Source organism: Poecilia reticulata, chromosome 12 (genome assembly GCF_904066995.2).
Source record: "Poecilia reticulata chromosome 12, P_reticulata-male-v2, whole genome shotgun sequence".
Taxonomy (NCBI): Eukaryota; Metazoa; Chordata; class Actinopteri; order Cyprinodontiformes; family Poeciliidae; genus Poecilia; species Poecilia reticulata.
This window is the reverse complement of record NC_088841.1, coordinates 501,679-519,717: the sequence shown is the minus strand read 5'-3', so window position 1 is coordinate 519,717 and position 18,039 is coordinate 501,679. Positions and strand designations below refer to the sequence as shown.

The window sequence follows — 18,039 nt, the reverse complement described above, 5'->3', positions numbered from 1 at the left end:
ACTCCTCTCACCCCTTTATTATCCTCTAAATATGTTTTAAAAGTTTCTACAGGGTATCTAGGTTGTTTGCCGCTACTTTGAGATACAGAAACCTCGCTGATATCGGAAACCCAGCTCTCAGCGTCGCTACTGTCCGACAGCTCTTTCGTCTCTGCAGCCAGCTTGCTGGCCTGTTTACTGGCCTGCATAGCAGCCACCGCACTCTTCTTTTTGCTTTGCCTCTTTAACGGGGCTGAAGCCTCCAGTTCCATTGCCTCTTCTGCTTTACCTGTCTCTCCTGCCACTTCAGCTCCAAAAATCAACTCCGCACTGTTCTGTCCATCCACCCGCCCCTCTCCTTTCTCTCCCTGATCTCCACGCCCTAAATGCTCCTCATCACTCCTCACCTCCACCTGCTGCTCTCCCTGCACACCATCCCTCTCTACCACTTCACTTTCACCCTCACCACCATTATTCACCCCATCACCACCACCATTCATCACATCACCACACAGCACTGTGCTCTCATCCTTTCCCACACCTACATTCATTTCCACACTTTTCTCACTTTCCTCTACCGACACCTCAACAGTACAATCCGCCTGCTCCTCTGCAGAGGAGTTCCTCCGCCGCAGCCGCCGCGGGATCCTCCGCTGCTCCAGCCTCACCAGGTGGGCTTCCCACCTGCTCAGCAGCAGCGGGCTGCTTGCTTTGCACTCGGCGGGGCCGGCCCAGCCCTGTCGGGACACATTTTTACAATGTGCCCCTCCTGGCCGCAGCCAAAACATTTCATGCTAGCAGATGTTGCGAAAAGCACATAGTCAAAGTCATATAATCTAACATGAAACCGCAAGTTTAGCTCCTCGTCACATCGATTTAATATCATGAACAGTTGTCTCCTATGGGAGACAACATGTTTTAATAGTGGCGATTTACACCCAGATCGTCCTTTCTTAACGGGTGACACCACCTTGCCATGCCGAGACAACTCTTTGATCAGAAACTCGTCGCTAATGAACGGCGGTACATTTGAAAGTGTTACCTTAGTTGAAGGTAACGTTAGCGGCGTCACCTGTAAAAACAAGCCGTTTACAGAGACGCCTACCTCCACCAGCTGTTGAGCTTGCTCGACCTTCTCGACAAACAAAACTACAGCTCCATTCATTCAGGCCGCAGACCTTATGGACCCATGTCCGATTACCTCTCCCACCACCAAACAAACTTCCTCCACGCTACACGGAGAACCGGCGCCCACGTTGACGCCGTTCTTCCGCGTTAGCGGAGAAAGCCCCACTACCAACCACCATGGCGTCGTCAGACGCCGGCCAGCCAGGCACGCCTGACGGCCACACCCAAAACCAAACAAAAACCCCTAAAAACATGACAAAACTAACAAAAAAATCACAATTAAACAATTAACATAAACACCAAGTGAAAAAACGGTAAGAAAAAAGTCAAAGATATAGAAATACAATTGCTCTCTCTTTCGCTCTTCTTCCGCTCTCCACTCACCCTCCTCTCTTCTTCTTCTTCTTTTTGGTTTTATGGCGGTTGGCAAACAACTTTAAGGTGCATTACCGCCACCTTCCAGGTTGGAGTTTGGATCAGAAGCTTATATCCTTCTCATAAGACCCGTCCTTCTAAGAAAACTAAAAATAATATCAAAAACTATATCCCCTAATGATCTCTGAAATAACTCTCTAATATTCAAATTATTTTTATTTTTTTTTAATTCTCTTCATAGAATCTCTCTTTCCCGTACATATTTATTGCATTCTAAGAAAATGTGCTGTACTGTTTCTAATTCACCACACTGACAACAACCTGTGCTATGTTTGTTAATTAACTTAAGGGTATTATTTAGTCCTGTGTGTCCAAACCTAATTCTAGAAATAACATCTTCTTCATTTTTTCTTCTGTTATCTTTCCTACATTCTCCAACTTTTTTTTGGATATTATAGTAAAATCTTCCTTTTTCCTCTCTGTCCCACTGTTCTTGCCATTCTCTCTTGACGTATTCCTTTATAATATTTTTAATCTCTTTTTTACTTCTCTTAATATTCCAATCAACAGTTTCCTTTCTTGCGGCACTCTTAGCAAAGCTATCTGCTAACTCGTTTCTTACTACGCCAATGTGGGCAGGAATCCAAACTAATTTGACCTGCGTGCCCTGGTTTTTGATCCTGGAGATTAAGTTAATTATATCCAATATAATATCTTGCCTTGACTCTGAATTTGCCATTTGGATACTCATTAATGCACTACTGGAGTCTGAACAAATTAAACATTCTCTTTTTTTTATTTCCTCAATCCATTCTAATGCCATTAATATTACCATGAGTTCACCTGTATACACTGCCAGTTTATTATTTATTCTTTTATTCTTCATAAAGTTTAAATCTGGAATAATAAATGATATACCAACTTGATTATTTACCATTTTTGAGGCATCTGTGTATATTTGAATATAACCTACATATTTTTTTTTTAATATAATTTTCCACTTCATTCTTTTCCAATTTTCTTCCCCTTTCCAGCAGTTTTAAATCTATTTCAGCCTGATCGCAAGCCCATAATGGAATGACAGGAGTAACAACCACTGGACTAATTAAGTATTTATCAATTCCTATATTATTTACTTTATCTAAAATTATCCATCCAAAACTATTCATTTGCTTTTTTTCTTTTTCTTGACAAGATTGTAATGTTATACATGGAGGGTGGCTCTCATTATGTCCTCTAATATTTGCCCAATATGTTATGGCTAATTGATCTCTCCTAAGCTCTAGTAGCATCTCACCCATCTCAACCTGTAGAGCTGAAATTGGAGTTGTTTTCATCGCTCCGCAGCAAAGTCTTAGCGCCTGGTATTGTATTTTATCTATTTTGTTCAGTAGACTACCGGAAGCTGAGTTATATAGAATACATCCGTAATCAAAAATAGAACGAATTAGTCCGATGTATATTGTCTTTAATGCTTTCCTGTCTGCTCCCCATTCTCTGCCTCTTAGGCATCTCATGATATTTAGTATTCTTTTACTTTTTTCCACTATTTTATCTATATGCGTTTTCCATGTTAGTTTTTTGTCAAACCATATGCCCAAATATTTAATTTGTTCTTTCCTTTCTATAATATTCCCTTATAATTTAAGGTCCACATTAGTGTTCACCTTCCTTCTTGTGAAAACAACATACTTAGATTTAAATGTTGAGAACCTAAATCCCCATTCTAAAGCCCAGGCTTCTACCCTATTTAGGGCTTCCTGCACTTTCCTGTTCATAAATTCGGTGTTTTTCCCTCTTTTCCAAATGATGCCATCATCAGCAAATAGTGAGACACCAAAATATTTATCTAAAGATATCATTAATCATTATACTGAATAACATAGGACTTATAATGCTGCCTTGAGGAGTACCATTTTCGACTAGATATTTAGAACTTATTTCTCCGCCTATTTTAACTCTAATAGTTCTTTCGGTTAAGAAATTTTCAATCCATCTATATATTTTTCCTCTTACGCCTATTTGTTTTAATTTAATCAGCAGTCCTTCTTTCCATAGCATGTCATAAGCTTTTTCCACATCTAAAAAGACTGCTATCACATTCTCTTTGTTGATCTGGGCCGTCTGGTTTCATGTTCCAGACACACTGCTGGATCAGTTGTGCTTCTGCCTTTCCTAAAGCCAAATTGGTAAGCTTTTATCTTCTCCTTTGATTCAACGAAATAGATTAGCCTGTTATTTACCATTTTTTCCATAACTTTACCCAGACACGACGTTAGGGCTATTGGTCTATAACTTTCAGCTAAACTTGGATCTTTTCCAGGTTTACAAATAAGGATTATAATAGCTTCTTTCCATTTATCGGGCAATATACCTTCCTTCCAACCTTTATTATAAAATTTTAGAATTATTTCTTTACTCACATCACTAAGTTTATTTAACATGTTGTATGTAATTTGATCATTACCAGGCATTGATTTATTAGAATGCCTCAGAGCTCTATTTAATTCAAACAAGGAAAATTCCATATTAATAAAATCCTCATACTCTTCATCATTATGAATTAACTCAATATTTCGCTCTTTAGTTGTTTCACATCCTAGCCTCTCTTTAGTATTTAAATTCTCTGTACTATGAACTTTTGCAAAAACTTTCGCTACTACCTCAGCTTTCATTTTATTGTCTATAATAATATTTCCATTATCTTTTATTGCTGGAATAACAACCTCTTTGGAATTTCCAGACATTTTTTTAATACTATTCCAAACCCTGTCTAATGCAGTGTTTTTTCCCAAGGATTCACAGTATTTCCTCCAATAATCTCGTTTTGCATTTCTTATAATCTTTCTGACTTCAGCCTGTTTCTTTTTATAATTTATTAGATGTTGGAAGCAAATTATTTTCTTAAGTGTCTTAAAAGCCTTATTTCTTTGTTTAATTGCTATTGAGCATTCTAGAGTCCACCAGGGAACTATCTTCTTTTTTCTATTACCACTACTTCTAGGAATACACAATTTGGCTGAATTAATTATACATTTGCTAATTTCTAAATTCAACTAATTTATTGGTCTATTCATATCTACATTTTTTAAGTTAGCCTCGCTCAATATTTCAAATTTACCCCAATCTGCCTTCTCAAATTTCCATCTTCCTTCAAATTTTGTCTGACCTTGCTTTGGATTTATACCTATATTAACAAAAATTGGATAGTGATCACTCCATATTGTGTTTTCTTTAAATACTTCCCATCTGCATAAACCAGCAATAGATTGGGAGACCAGGGTCAGATCAATGGCAGATTCTTTACCCCTCATAAAATCAACCCGAGTGCTTTCACCATTGTTTAAAGCGACCAACTCCTTTTCTTCAATCAACTCTTCTACCACTCCTCCATTATAATCGTCCTGGTCTCCCCATAAGGTGCTATGTGCATTAAAATCCCCACACCAAACTATTTTCCCTCTCCAGTTTCCTAAGATTGATTCTAGTTTACATTTTTCTAACTGTTTACAAGGATTATAAAAATTTATTATTTTAGCATTCTCATTATCTGTCCAAACTTCAATGGCTATAATTTCTAAGTCAGATACTATTTGTAGCTGTATAAATTTTAAGTCGGATTTTACAAATATAGCACATCCTCCTCCACTCCCGTTTGCTCTGTCTTTACGTGAAACTGAATAACCCTGAATACTAAACTGTAATGATGGTTTGAGCCATGTTTCCTGAATGCATATTATATCTGGCTTTGGATTTAGATTATTTATGAAGCCTTTAAATTCTTGACCGTTTGATATTAGACTGCGAGAGTTCCACTGTAAAATTCTAATTATGTAATGGTTTGAGACGCCTCCATTTCAGATGATCCTTCACCCTGTCGCAGTTCATCATGAATTCTTTCCCAGTCATTAACCTTAAAAAACTTTGCAGCTGCCTTCACTATAATTTATTTTTTCTGTTTTATTTTTTGCCTGTTCTGAGCAATTAATGATGTATGCCAGGAAGGGTATCAATTTTTCTAACGTAACGTTACCCTGGTTGTTGTCTCCCATTGTCTTTTTCTCATAGTTAATTTTTGGAGCACTATCATTATTCTTCACCTGTTTCACTGCCTCAGCATAAGTAACTCTCTTTTCAGTTTTTACTTTTTGAATTTCAGCTGCCTCTTTTCTTATCATGCATCCTGCAAATGCCGCAGTGTGATTTCCTCCACAATTGCAACATTTGATAGGATTATTTCCACACTCACCATAAGGATGTTCTCCTCCACATCTCCCACCTCTGTTTCCCTTTACACACATCTGCAATATGTCCAAATCTTTGGCATTTGAAGCACCTGATCGGTGGTGGAATATACTGCCTTACATTGAAACTCAAGTATCCAACCATTACCTTATCAGGCAGAACTCGATCTTTGAAGACCAGTAGTACAGATGTACTGTCCATTTTCTCTCCATTCCTGAAGGCCTGTAGGCGTTTGATGTTTGTTACTTCCCCTCCTTTAATTATTTTCTTCAGCTCCTCCAAATTCTCTCCTATCGGTATTCCTGATATAACTCCTCTAACTCCTTTCTCTTCTCCAACAACCTTCCTTTCCGTCACTTCTTTTTTACACACCATTTGAAGTTTTAGAGCCTTGTTCTTTTGTTCAGCATTTTTACAAATGATGAGCAGGTTTCCATCTCTTAGGACTTTAGCTAGTTCGACTTCTCCAATAGCTCTCTTAAGTCCATTCGACAAACTAATAGGGCTCACTCCAACCATATCCTGTCCAGTCTGAAATTTTAGTATTACTTTAAACTCTTCCGTCATTATTTTCTTCCTTACTTCAGTCGCTTCTTCCTCATCTTCAAAGGATCTTTTCCCAGTGCTCATTTCCTTTCTTTTCTTATCTTTTCCCCCTCCTCTTTTTTTACTTTCTACCATACACCACCCTGTGTCCATAGTCTCGTCCTCCAAACTTCCCCCACTACTACTTGCCATCTGATCCACTCACAACCCGGATTATGCCAATCCACCCTCCTCTCACATGAAGAAGAAGAAGAAGAAGAAGAAGAAGAAGAAGAAGAAGAAGAAGAAGAAGAAGAAGAAGAAGAAGAAGAAGAAGAAGAAGATTTTTTTTTGATTTTTAACAACACATTTATTTGACAATAATTTCACAACAAAACAGGGTGCATTCTTCTTTTCACATTTGTTTCACGACAAAAGAACACAAACTAAATAAAAACAGATACATAAATAAATAAATAAATAAATATATAGTTATATTAGCATCTTGTTAAAATTTAGTTCTCTTTTGTCATCAATGTTACACAGCACACCATTAAAACCCCACAGTTGTACAAAACCATTAAAATCCCCGGTGGCTCTGTGGAAGTAAAATTCTAGTCTAATCCGTGCTTTTATGTTACCCTTCCACAGAGCCACAACATCACTCTGAGGTCCTGCCTGCATTCTGTCTCTCCGAGTTATGTATATAGCCATTTTGGCTTCGGCGATTAAATAATTTAAAATGCGGGATTTAAAACTGGTGGCTCGGTTATAATGCACACCATAGATAAAAACAGAGTTTGTAAAAACCATATTAAACATGCTAAAAACTCTCATTAAAACACTAAAAAGACTGGTTAAACGTGTACAATCTATAAAAACGTGAAAAACACTCTCTGACAGTTTGCAGAAAGGACACTCGTTAAAAACCTCAGAGTTAATAACCGATAAAAACGCGTTCGTTGCAATCGCTCCGTGGAGAATCCTCCATTGGAGGTCGCCAGTTCTTTTTTAATTGGCGGCTTGTATAATGTTCTCCATTGCGGTTTTCGTCCTTTCAGTTTATCACTCCATACGTCGGTTGGTCTTTTGTTGAGTGTCCTTTATTTAGTGCTTTCACGCAGGATCTATATATGCTTTTGGAGCCTGCCGCACACAGGCTCAGATCCGCCACCTCCAACAGGGCCCGCTGTCCTCCCCGAGGTCAGCCTCCATGGTCACATCTGGGAACGGGTCGTTCCGGTCAGGCATGCGTTCTCCTTTTTCGTGCAGCTGTAGGAGCCGCTTCTCCTCAGGTGTTAATCTTGCCTCGACCCGCTCCAAGAAGCGCCGCACCAGTCTGGCGGACCGGACCCCGAGCAGTGAGCCAACCTCCTCGATGTTCGCGAGGTCCGGTCCGGCCACCCGTACCAACTGCTGTAACGTCACGGCTCCAGATCTGGTCAGCGCCTCATTCAGTCCCGGTACACTGTTGTCCTGCACATCCATTCTGGCTCCGTTCACCATAGGTTCTGCTAAAAGCCAATGCAGAGAGTCATGCGTTTGTGCTCTTTTCCATTTAAAAAGAGCGCAGGATTTAAAAACACCCTGATAAAATTGAGGTAACCCTTTAGCTTTAAAAGACTAAAATCGGTTAGAAACAGAGCAGCATCCAGCCCCAGACAATTAACGCGTCTGAGGATACAGCTGGCCACGTCTTTCCACACAGGGGATCCCGTCAGGTACTTTTGTATGAATAAAAGACGGGATGTTGCGGTTCTACTGGCCAGGTGGACTAGGCCCTGGCCCCCTCCTCTCTGGTTAAAAACAACACAGACTGTGGCACCCAGTGTCGACCGCTCCAGAAAAAGTTTACCATTTCCCTTTGTACGTTAACCAGCAAGTCTGCTGGCGGGTCTAACGCGGACAACTTGTGCCACAGCTGTGTTGCTACCAGATTGTTTAAAATCAAAACTCTACCTCTGTATGACATTTGGGAATGTAGCCACTTCCACTTTGCTAGTTTCTCCTTGATTTTTTGTTCAGTGGCTTCCCAGTTTCTCTTCACAATGTCCTTATTCCCTAAAAAGACACCAAGGTATTTAAAACCATCTCTCTTCCATGTGAGGCCTTGGGGGAGAAGCGGGAGTCCAGCGGACCACTGGCCGACGGCCAAGGCCTCGCTTTTCCCCCAGTTTACTCTCGCCGCGGACAGTGTGGAAAAGTCTTTTGTGATTGCAGTTAAAACCTTGATGTCTTGCTGGTCTCTTATAAAAATGACAACATCGTCAGCGTAAGCGGATAAAACAACATTGCTAGTAAAACCGGGTAAAAACAAACCATGCACACACGAACGTATTTTCCGGAGGAGGGGTTCCAGGGAGAGGGTGTAGAGCATCCCGGAGAGGGCGCAGCCCTGTCGAACGCCTCTACACACCCTAAAGGAGCACACAGGTTACCGTTGATCTTCAACATACTCTCAATGTTACTGTACAGTACCTGGATCTTGGCAATAAGACCCTCGCTGAACCCGAACCCCCTCATGGTTTTCCAGAGGAAGCCGTGTTCAACGCGGTCAAATGCCTTTTCTTGATCTAGTGAGACCAAGCCTGTTTCTACACCCAATGAACCGGAGACTTCCAAAACGTCCCGAATCAGGTAGATGTTATCTACCATGGACCTGCCGGGGACGCAATAGGTCTGGTCCCGGTGGATGACTTGCTCCATAGCTTTCCCCAGCCTCGCGGCCAGGGCCTTGGAGAGGATCTTATAGTCGGTGCAGAGGAGGGACACAGGGCGCCAGTTCCTAATGTCCTGCAGGTTTCCCTTCTTTGGTAGCAGGGCAATGACTGCCCTGCGGCAGGACAAAGGGAGCGAGCCGGTGGTGAGGCTTTCATTGTAGACCTCGAGGAGGTCCGGGGCCAGAAGGTCCCAGTAGGCCTTGAAAAACTCCACCGTGAGCCCATCAACGCCCGGGGACCTCTGGCCCTGCATTCCGAGGAGGGCCGCGTGGAGTTCCTGGAGTCCTAGGGGACGCTCCATCTCGGAGTTGATCTCCTCAGAGACCTGGGGTAGTTCGTCCCCGAACTCCCCAAACAGTTTCTCGTCTTCCCTATACTCGCTCTTGTACAGCGACTGATAGAAACCCACCGCCCTCCTCCTTATCTCACCCGGCTCGCTCAGCTGTTGCCCTGTGTCCGATAGCAATGAGTGGATTTGCTTCCTCTGCCCGTGCTTCCTCTCCAAGCTAAAAAAGAAGCTAGAGGGAGCATCCATCTCTGTGATGTTTTGGATCCGGGACCTGACCAGTGCGCCCTGGACTTTGCTCTCCAGCAGGTTTGCTAAGGTTAGCTTTTTGGCTTTGAGAGCTTCAATATGCTCTCGATTTCCTGTGGATACACAAAGTTGTTCTAACTCCACTATGTTTATCTCCAGATCTCTGATAGATCCGGTAATGTCGCGTGTAACGTTGAGAGTATGCTGTTGGCTTAGTAGCTTGATCTGTACTTTCCCATGGTCCCACCACTGTTTAAGACTAGTAAAATCAGATTTCCTTTGTCTAAAACCGCACCAAAAAAACGCTAAAACCTCCTTAAAACTCCGGTCATGTGTCAATGCCGCGTTAAAGTGCCAGTAGGCGCTTCTGGGTACAATGTTTCGGATAAAAACACTACCCAAAAGCAAAGAGTGATCTGTAAAAGCTACTGGTAAAATCTGGCATGTTCTAAACACATTAAAATTGTGTTTAAAACAATAAAAACGGTCGAGCCGGGCTAAAGAGATTTTGCCTTCACTAAGGTGGGACCATGTGTACTGCCTGCACCTGCGTGCATCCTTCTCCAGACGTCCACCAGGCCATTGGACGAGACCAGCCGCCCCAGCGCACGTTGGGCTGCTGGATGCGGCTCTGCGTGATTGCGGTCTAAAAATTCATTCTCAGTGCAATTAAATCCCCACCTATAAAAACGTAATCTCCTGACCCACAATCACCCAGCCCTTCCCCAATTTTCTCATAAAAACGCTTCTTCTCTGCATTGGTGGTGGGAGCATAATATTGATAAAAACTATACTAAAACCGTCAAAATGTGCCTTTACTAAAAGACACCTCCTTGTACTATGTGCTGTATCTCAGTGGAGTTCGGGGTGAACGCTCTTGAAAAGAGGAAGCCCACCCCTGCACTCTGGGAGGTGCCGTGGCTTAAAACAACCTCCCTCTCCACTCTCTAACCCAGTCCGTTTCTGTTTGCTGATCACTATGTGTTTCCTGCAGATATATTACGTCGATCTTTTTCTGGTTGAGCGTTTGATAGATCAGTGCTCTCTTTTCAGCCTCCCTTGCCCCATTAAGATTTAAAGATGCTATTTTAAAGGAATCCATGTTGGGTAAAAAGAGGCTAAAACAAGGTAGAAAAAGTAAAAAAGAACTGTACAAAATGATAAAATGGTGCTCTGCATCATTACATCAAATTTGTTTTCGAACTTTTGTCATGATTTTCTTTAGTCGGAATATATCTCTGTCAGAGAAACCGGATGTATCTTTATTGCGGATGTGACTTTTTGCGGAGAAGTAAAAGGTTTTAAGATCAGGGAAGTAGCTCTCTATCTTTATCCCTCTAAACCCTTTGGTGTCTCTTAAAAGTTTCTGTATAACTCAACAGGATATTTTGGTGCTCTACTGTTTAACTGCGTGGTTGACATGTCGCTACTATCTGAGAAGTAATTCTCAGCGTCACTGCTGTCGGATGCCTCATTCTTTTCAACAGTTAATTTGTAGGCCTGTTTGCTGGCTTTTTCAGCCATTACCACATTTTTTCTTTTACTCCGTCTTTTTTGTGGGTCTGAAACTTCCACTTCCATAGTTTCTTCCGTTTCCCCTGTCATTTTTTCCATGTCGATTTCATAAGTTAAACCTTCGCTATTCTCGCCTTTACTCTTTCCTCCCACCTTCGCCTCACTTTTCTCTCCCTGGTTGTCTATCTCTGACTGCTCCTTGCTTTCCTTCACCTCCACCTGCTGCTCCCCTTGCACGCTCTCCCTTTCTCTCACTTCACTCTCTCCACCACCGTTCATCTCACCACCGTTACTGTTTCTCCCATCACCACACTCCACCGTGCTCTCATTCTCTCCCACTCTTTCATTCATTCCCACACTTCCACCTACCACCACCTCAGCCCTCTCTTCTGCTTTCCCTTCCGTGGTGGGTTCCTCCGCCGCCACGGTGGGTTCCTCCGCGGCTGTAGCGGGTTCCTCCGCAGCCGCCGCAGATCTCTCCGCGGCCTCTGTGGATTTCCCCGCCGAGGTCGCCGCGGGTTCCTCCGCCGCGGCAGCAGGTTCTCCCGCGGTCGGAGCGGGCATCTCCTCTGCTTCGCCCTGTGGGTCTTCTACCCGCTCGGCAGCAGCAGGCTGCTGCTGGGCCGGACCCGGTGGCGCTTGCCCTGCTCTGTCGGGACACATTTTGGCGATGTGCCCCTCTTTCCCGCAGCCAAAGCACTTCAAATTGGACGAAGTAGCAAATAAAATATAATCAAAATCGTCCACCCTTACCCGGAAACTTAAATTTAGCTCTTCGTCCTTCCTATTTAAAATCATGAATAGCTGTCTCCTGTGGGAGACAACGTGTTTCAATAGGGGGACTTGCAGCCGGACGGTACTTTTCTTATCGGTGAGACCACTTTGCCATGTCTCGACAGTTCTTTTACCAGAAACTCATCACTGATGAACGGGGGGACGTTGGACAGGGTTACCTTAACTGAAGGTAAAGCTAGTGGTGATACCTGTAGGAAAAGGCCGTTAGCAGTCACCCCCACCTCCACTAACCGTTGGGCCTGCTCGACCTTCTCCACAAATATCACCACTGCTCCGTTCATCCTGGCTGCTGATTTAATTGCCCCGTGTCCTATCAACGTCCCCACCGCCAGACACACTTCCTCCACGCTGCACGGAACTCCGGCGCCCACCTTGACGCCGTTTTTCCGCGTCAGCGCGGAGAAACAACCACCACCTACCACCACCATGGCGTCAGACGCCGGCCAAGCCAGGCACGACTGACGGCCACACCCAAACCCCGAACACAAAACCCCTGAACAAACTGTGATACAAGTTAACACAAAAACACAACTAAACTATAAACATAAACACCAAGTGAAACAATGATACGAAAGAAAACGCAAAGACAGGAAAAACCCACTCGCTCGCTCTTTCGCTCTCCTTCCGCTCTCCAAGCACCCTCCTCTCACATGAAGAAGAAGAAGAAGAAGAAGAAGAAGAAAGCGCCCATTTTCATTTAGCACATGCTAGTAGCAACACGAAGGATCAGCACTTTTACTGTTACAGTTACCGTTCAAAACTACCGTAATCAGTTCAGTTAAATCTAATCTTGGCAACTTTTTCTTTGTCAACCGTAATAAATGTGATATTCAAATGACCTGTTATGACTCAGATTTTGGGTGTCTGCCCCCCTCTGCTGCTGCTGCATCGTTGTGGAAAACCTGGAGCGGCAGAGAAATCTGCGGCTTATATGTGCATGTTTACTGTTTTTTTTTGGTTTGTTTGTTTGTTTGTTTTACTTTGGGGTTGTGGCTTATAGTCCGGTGCGGCTCATAGTTCAGAAAATACGGACTATAATCCTTCCTGGGTTTTTTTCTGTGAAGAACCCAGAGAGGGTTATTTGATTGTGCTTTCTGGAAAACAATACATTTTTACATTTGGGCACTGCAAACGTCACACTTTTTCTGTTACAAACTGACTCCGGCCCCCACCAGAGAAGGGAAAAGTTATGTGGCCCTCACAGGAAAAAGTTTGGGGACCCCTGGTGTGGAGGATCGGTTTAGCATGATGCGCTCTGATTGTATATTAATGCGACTTTTACCAGGAGATTTGACAGTTGTGTCCAGTGATAGTGGATCAAGCTCTATTTTATTTATATTGTACAAATTATATTTCTACATGTCAACATATTTATTATCATTTGTAATAAAGTGATGCTAACACCAAAAATTCAGCAGTTATGAATCTGTTCTAGTCATCAAAGAGTCAATGTTGTGCTGATTCTAAGTAACTGAATCATTAACTGAATTACTTTTTTTTCATTTTAAAGTTCAGTCAGTGAATATATATATATATATGTGTGTGTGTGTGCGTGTGTGTGTGTGTGTTTCTGGCATTTTTTCCATTTCTCCTTACTTACAAAGTTCCTGTGTATCCTGGTGAACAATTGCATTCTCCAGTCACATGATGACAGATTGCCCCATTCTGGCATTGACATGTCCATTGACACCCATTCCCATAAGAACCAGTTTCACATTGGGCCTCACAGCGCCAGCCTCTGTATCCAGGAGTGCAGATACAGGATCCGGTGATAGGGTTACATAGTGCTCCATTCTTACATTGACATCTATTGCTGCAGTGGGGGCCCCAGTGGTCACTGTCACAAGCTGCGGAGAAGATAAAAATAAGCAGGATTTAGGCCTTCCTCTAATATGTATGTGCTGTCTGTGCATTAACATCTCTAATTTGCTGCTAAGTTTCAAGAGGAACAAAAAGACAACTTAAGAAATTATGAATGTTTCTTAATGCCTAGCTACATTTAACAAATTGAAATATCTAACCAACTGGTCGAAAGTCCCTTTGCAGAACTTCAGATTAAGTATAAAACTCAAACCCTCTAGTTGGAATTAATGTGGAGGGAAACTCTTTCAACAACATTAAGTGGGGGAGTAAGTTCTAAAAGATATGACTACTGAGTGCTACTACTTGCAACAGATGATGATGGAAGTAGATACTAAAGAAGTGAGGTAACATTTACAAAACATCAATGGGCATTCAGCTTTATCATCAGATCAAGCTAAATATATGTAACTGTTTATGTGCAGTGACAGTTTTGAAATTAGATAACATTTCACCAACTGAAGAGATCATAGTTGGCAAGACTCTGAATGTTATCTGATCCTGGGAAAACCATCTTAGTGGGAGGATAATCCCACATAAGACTTTGCTAGATGACTCCAAAGTCTTTTCCATAACTCTTCAAGGAACCGCCATCAATTCAGATAGCGTCCAGATCAGAAATTAAACTTTGAAGTAAAGTGTTCTATTGATAGATTTATTGACCTTTGCTATGTTCCTGCATAGAGTTGAAACTATCTGCACATGGTTAGATGTGTGTAATATGTCAACATAACAGGTTGTCATCAGATTTTCTGTCACAGTTTAAAAAGAATGTCAAAGAATAAAAATATTTGGCAGGACCCCAGATTTGGAGATAATTTAAGGTAAATACAGAGGATTCTAAACATACTTCCTTCAGAGTAAGAGGAGTTGAGAAAAGATGGCAGGCGTACCATATGTGAGTGTAGTTCAAAAGCTGATAGCATTTGGCATTTGGTGTGTAGTAGAATTTGGTAAGAACAAGAATTGAGAAAACAGGAAAAACATTCAACACAAACATAATGTAAAAACATGAACTCTTATACTATGCACAGCATGAACATAACTGAAACCAATCTATGTAGTGGTTTTCATCTTTAAACTATTCAGTATCGAAGGTTTACATTGGCATGTCGATGAGTTATTGTCATGCACTAAAAAGAGGGGATTCATTTGGTAGGAATCACAACTTCCAAGCTTTGTGGCAAGGCTAAAAGTACAGGTATGTGAATTTCAACTTTAGCACAAGAAAACGAGTATTGATATTTCAAATTTTTAAGATTCAGTAACTGTTGGAAAAATGAACAGGCTCCAGCTTGTGATGAACAAGCTGTAGCTTGTTTATGCATAAACTACAGCTTGAGTGGGTAAGTAGTGCATCGTTTTATGTCTTTTGCAGTCTAGCCCTGTATTACAAACCATAGCAGAGATGGGCTAATAGCAGAGATGTGAGCTACAAAGAGAAGGCAGAGATAGATGATAAAATGCATGTAATATCCTGATGCATTCAAAGCATATCATCTTGGTAACTTTGTGAAACCTGACCTAGATTAGAGAAACCAGATTAAAAGAACTTCAGGCGTCTCATTCACTTCTGAAGAACAAATTATTATTTTTTTCTTTGGCCCATTAAATACAAAAAAAAAAAAATACTACGTTGTGCCAGAGCTTAGTCACAAGGCTCTTTTTACATACACCAGAGTCCTGTGAAATGTCACGATCTGCTCTATTCGCTTTTTGTGTAAGATTACTTCTTTCACAATGACATCTTCATATTTTACACTGAAAAAATTTCACTGGGGTACAGTTACTAAATTAGATCCCATAACTTGATCAGGAAGTTTTTTTAGTTGCTGGCAAAAATCTTACTTTCCACACAAATAAAGTTGGAATGCTTTTTTGTCCATTTCATTCTTACAGAATCTACCAAGAATTAGACAATAAAGGTAACAAATGGAACAATTGGAAATAAAATTGACTATTTCTAATGGGAGACATAAAAACACAAAAAATAAGATTGACAAATAAAAAAAAGAAAAAGGAAAACTGCTCAATGATGCAATAATTATAATTTGTAATAATAATAACAATAAATAAAGCTCCGCAGAACCTCAAGCGTCCCTCGCAGCCAAGCGCCGCTCCGGCCTATGGCCAACGCGGGGGATCCAGCTCCGCCGCCCGCCGGCCATCGCGTACGCTCACGCACAGTTTAAGCAAGCATCCACGAGGCCGTATGCACTGATGAGATCGGCATGGTTCCCTGGCATCACACCACAAATTTGGTGCAGATCAGTCGATATGGAGAGTAGATATAGCTGATCGAATGACCTAGGGGGCGCAGTGTAGTAAAATTACAATTCAATCCTGTTGGGCTCACACATGCTGTTCCGGGTCAAATTGACCCGCCAATTAAAATCAAGATAAATGAGTCATGCAGAGAGTATTTATGTTTTCCTCCATTTTTACTGAGTGTCCACTCAGTGTGGGTGGAGTTTGCCCACGGGAACAGAATAGGTTCCCGTCAAAAGTTGTATGAACACCTGCTTTCTCGCAGTTCATTGTGAAGTAAAGAGAGCAGGGAGAAAGTGGGTTTGTGTGTGTCTGCGTGTGCAGGTGTGTGTGGTGTGCTGGGGTGTGTTTGTGTGTGTGTGGTGAAATAAGGTTCATAGCTGTAAGGAAACAAATAGAATTGAAAATTTTGTATCTTTTTTGCACTTTAACTGTCAAATTGACCCGAACAGTATCAATGTAACAAATAGACGCAGGGGGGGCTGCAAATGTGTAAAATGAATACATTTTCAATTTATATGTAGAGTTCACCTATTAAGACAAATTAAGAAAATGTTTCATGCAATAAAAATACTTGCAACTATTTTAAAAATATTTTAAAACTTTAAAACGGGTCAATTTGACCCACAACATAATAGGAGGGTTAAATATTTTGAAATAAATCTTATCACATTTTGAACTCATGACTGCTGCATTTTTAATGAAATTATAACTGTAATATGTCATGAACACACTTAAATTGAACACAATTCCTCAATATTTTAATTAAACGTTGCCATGACACTGCCATGTTGCCACTGACATCTGGTATTGGTTTCCTTATTAGTGAGAAGACTGGCATTACATGCTGTTCACCAGTGCTCCATAATCTGGTGTGTAACTTGAAACTGCAACTGTGAGTGCACCTTTCAGATGTGCATCAGTGAGGCATGTTCTGTGTTTGTTCTTGATGAAGTTCATGTCAGAAAACGCTGATTCACAGAGATAGGTTGAACCAAACAGGCTGGTAACCTTCATAGCTGCTGTGCATACACCACTGCACCATCTATTTTACTTGGCTTTCAACACCCGCAGGATCTAGATTTAAATAGTATGTTTTTGTTTTTAAACTAAGTTTTTATTTTTTTTATTATGTTGTGTTTTAATGTACAGCACTTTGTATCAGCTGTGGTTGTTTTAAAGTGCTTTATAAATAAAGTTGGTTTGGTTTGATAAATCTAGAGGGCAAAGGAAAGTCAAGTTATAACGTAATAATGTAGCTGTCGCATTCAGCCTTCAGTTTTTTCAGTGGCTACCTGTATTAGCTGTGTGCACGTTTTCCTGCCATGTTGCCCGTACTGGACTCTAATTGAGCTTCTCTTTATTAAATTATAATAAACATCATCATCATCATTTTGGTCTCAGCATTCATCCTCACCACCACCAACCACAGTTTGACAGTTTAAGTTTTGGGAGAAAATATGTGTATCTGAACAGCTGGATTGATACTTTATCTTGTTACTTGTGTTGACATTAGCTGCATTGTGATTAGCCAATGTAGAGAGGAGATACAGCTGTTTGATTAACCTAGGGAGTGCAGTGGAGTCAAGTTATGACGTAATGCTATTGGGGTCTTTAGAGGTTCACTAAAGTCAACCATAAAAGTCTGGTGGAAATCATATGAAGCCTGGTTGATTTAGAGGCGATTGTAGACATGGCTGGCATGGTTATTTGCTAATAAGCCACATGCTTCAGCTAGCAGCCACATTCACAGAGTTCATCATCATGTCATTTTATATCAATTTGCACAGCATTGAACTCATTTGAATCGTAGAGTAAAAGTAAGACTTCAGGCAGACAAAAACAGGTGACTTCCTGTTGGAGGGGGCGTGGCTACTGTGATGTCATCAATTGACCATGTTAATGTGATCAAGGCGGATCGATAATGAGACATGGAAGGTCTGATGCAGTTGTCACTTTGCTTGTAGAATTTATTGCATTTTAATATTTCATGACACAAAGCCAAAGTTTGACGCTCAGCCACGCCCACATGCTTTGATGTACGAGGATTCTTTTGATAACTTCATATTCAATGTCTTAAGTGTGTGCTGAGTG

The 18,039-nt window shown here is 41.4% G+C and overlaps 1 protein-coding gene across 9 annotated transcripts in view; it reads right to left on the bottom strand.

Moving 5' to 3' along the window:
* Positions 1-18,039, bottom strand: part of LOC103473513 (multiple epidermal growth factor-like domains protein 10) — a 232,232-nt gene that overhangs the window by 169,182 nt on the left and 45,011 nt on the right. For all 9 annotated transcript variants that reach the window (XR_014090313.1, XR_014090314.1, XM_081613843.1 and 6 more), the window contains exon 5: positions 13,418-13,664. Coding sequence is in view for 7 of the 9 variants with exons in the window: in XM_081613843.1 (XP_081469969.1) it covers positions 13,418-13,664 (247 nt within the window). In the remaining 2 variants the exon portion in view is untranslated. The remainder of the gene's footprint in view (positions 1-13,417; positions 13,665-18,039) is intronic.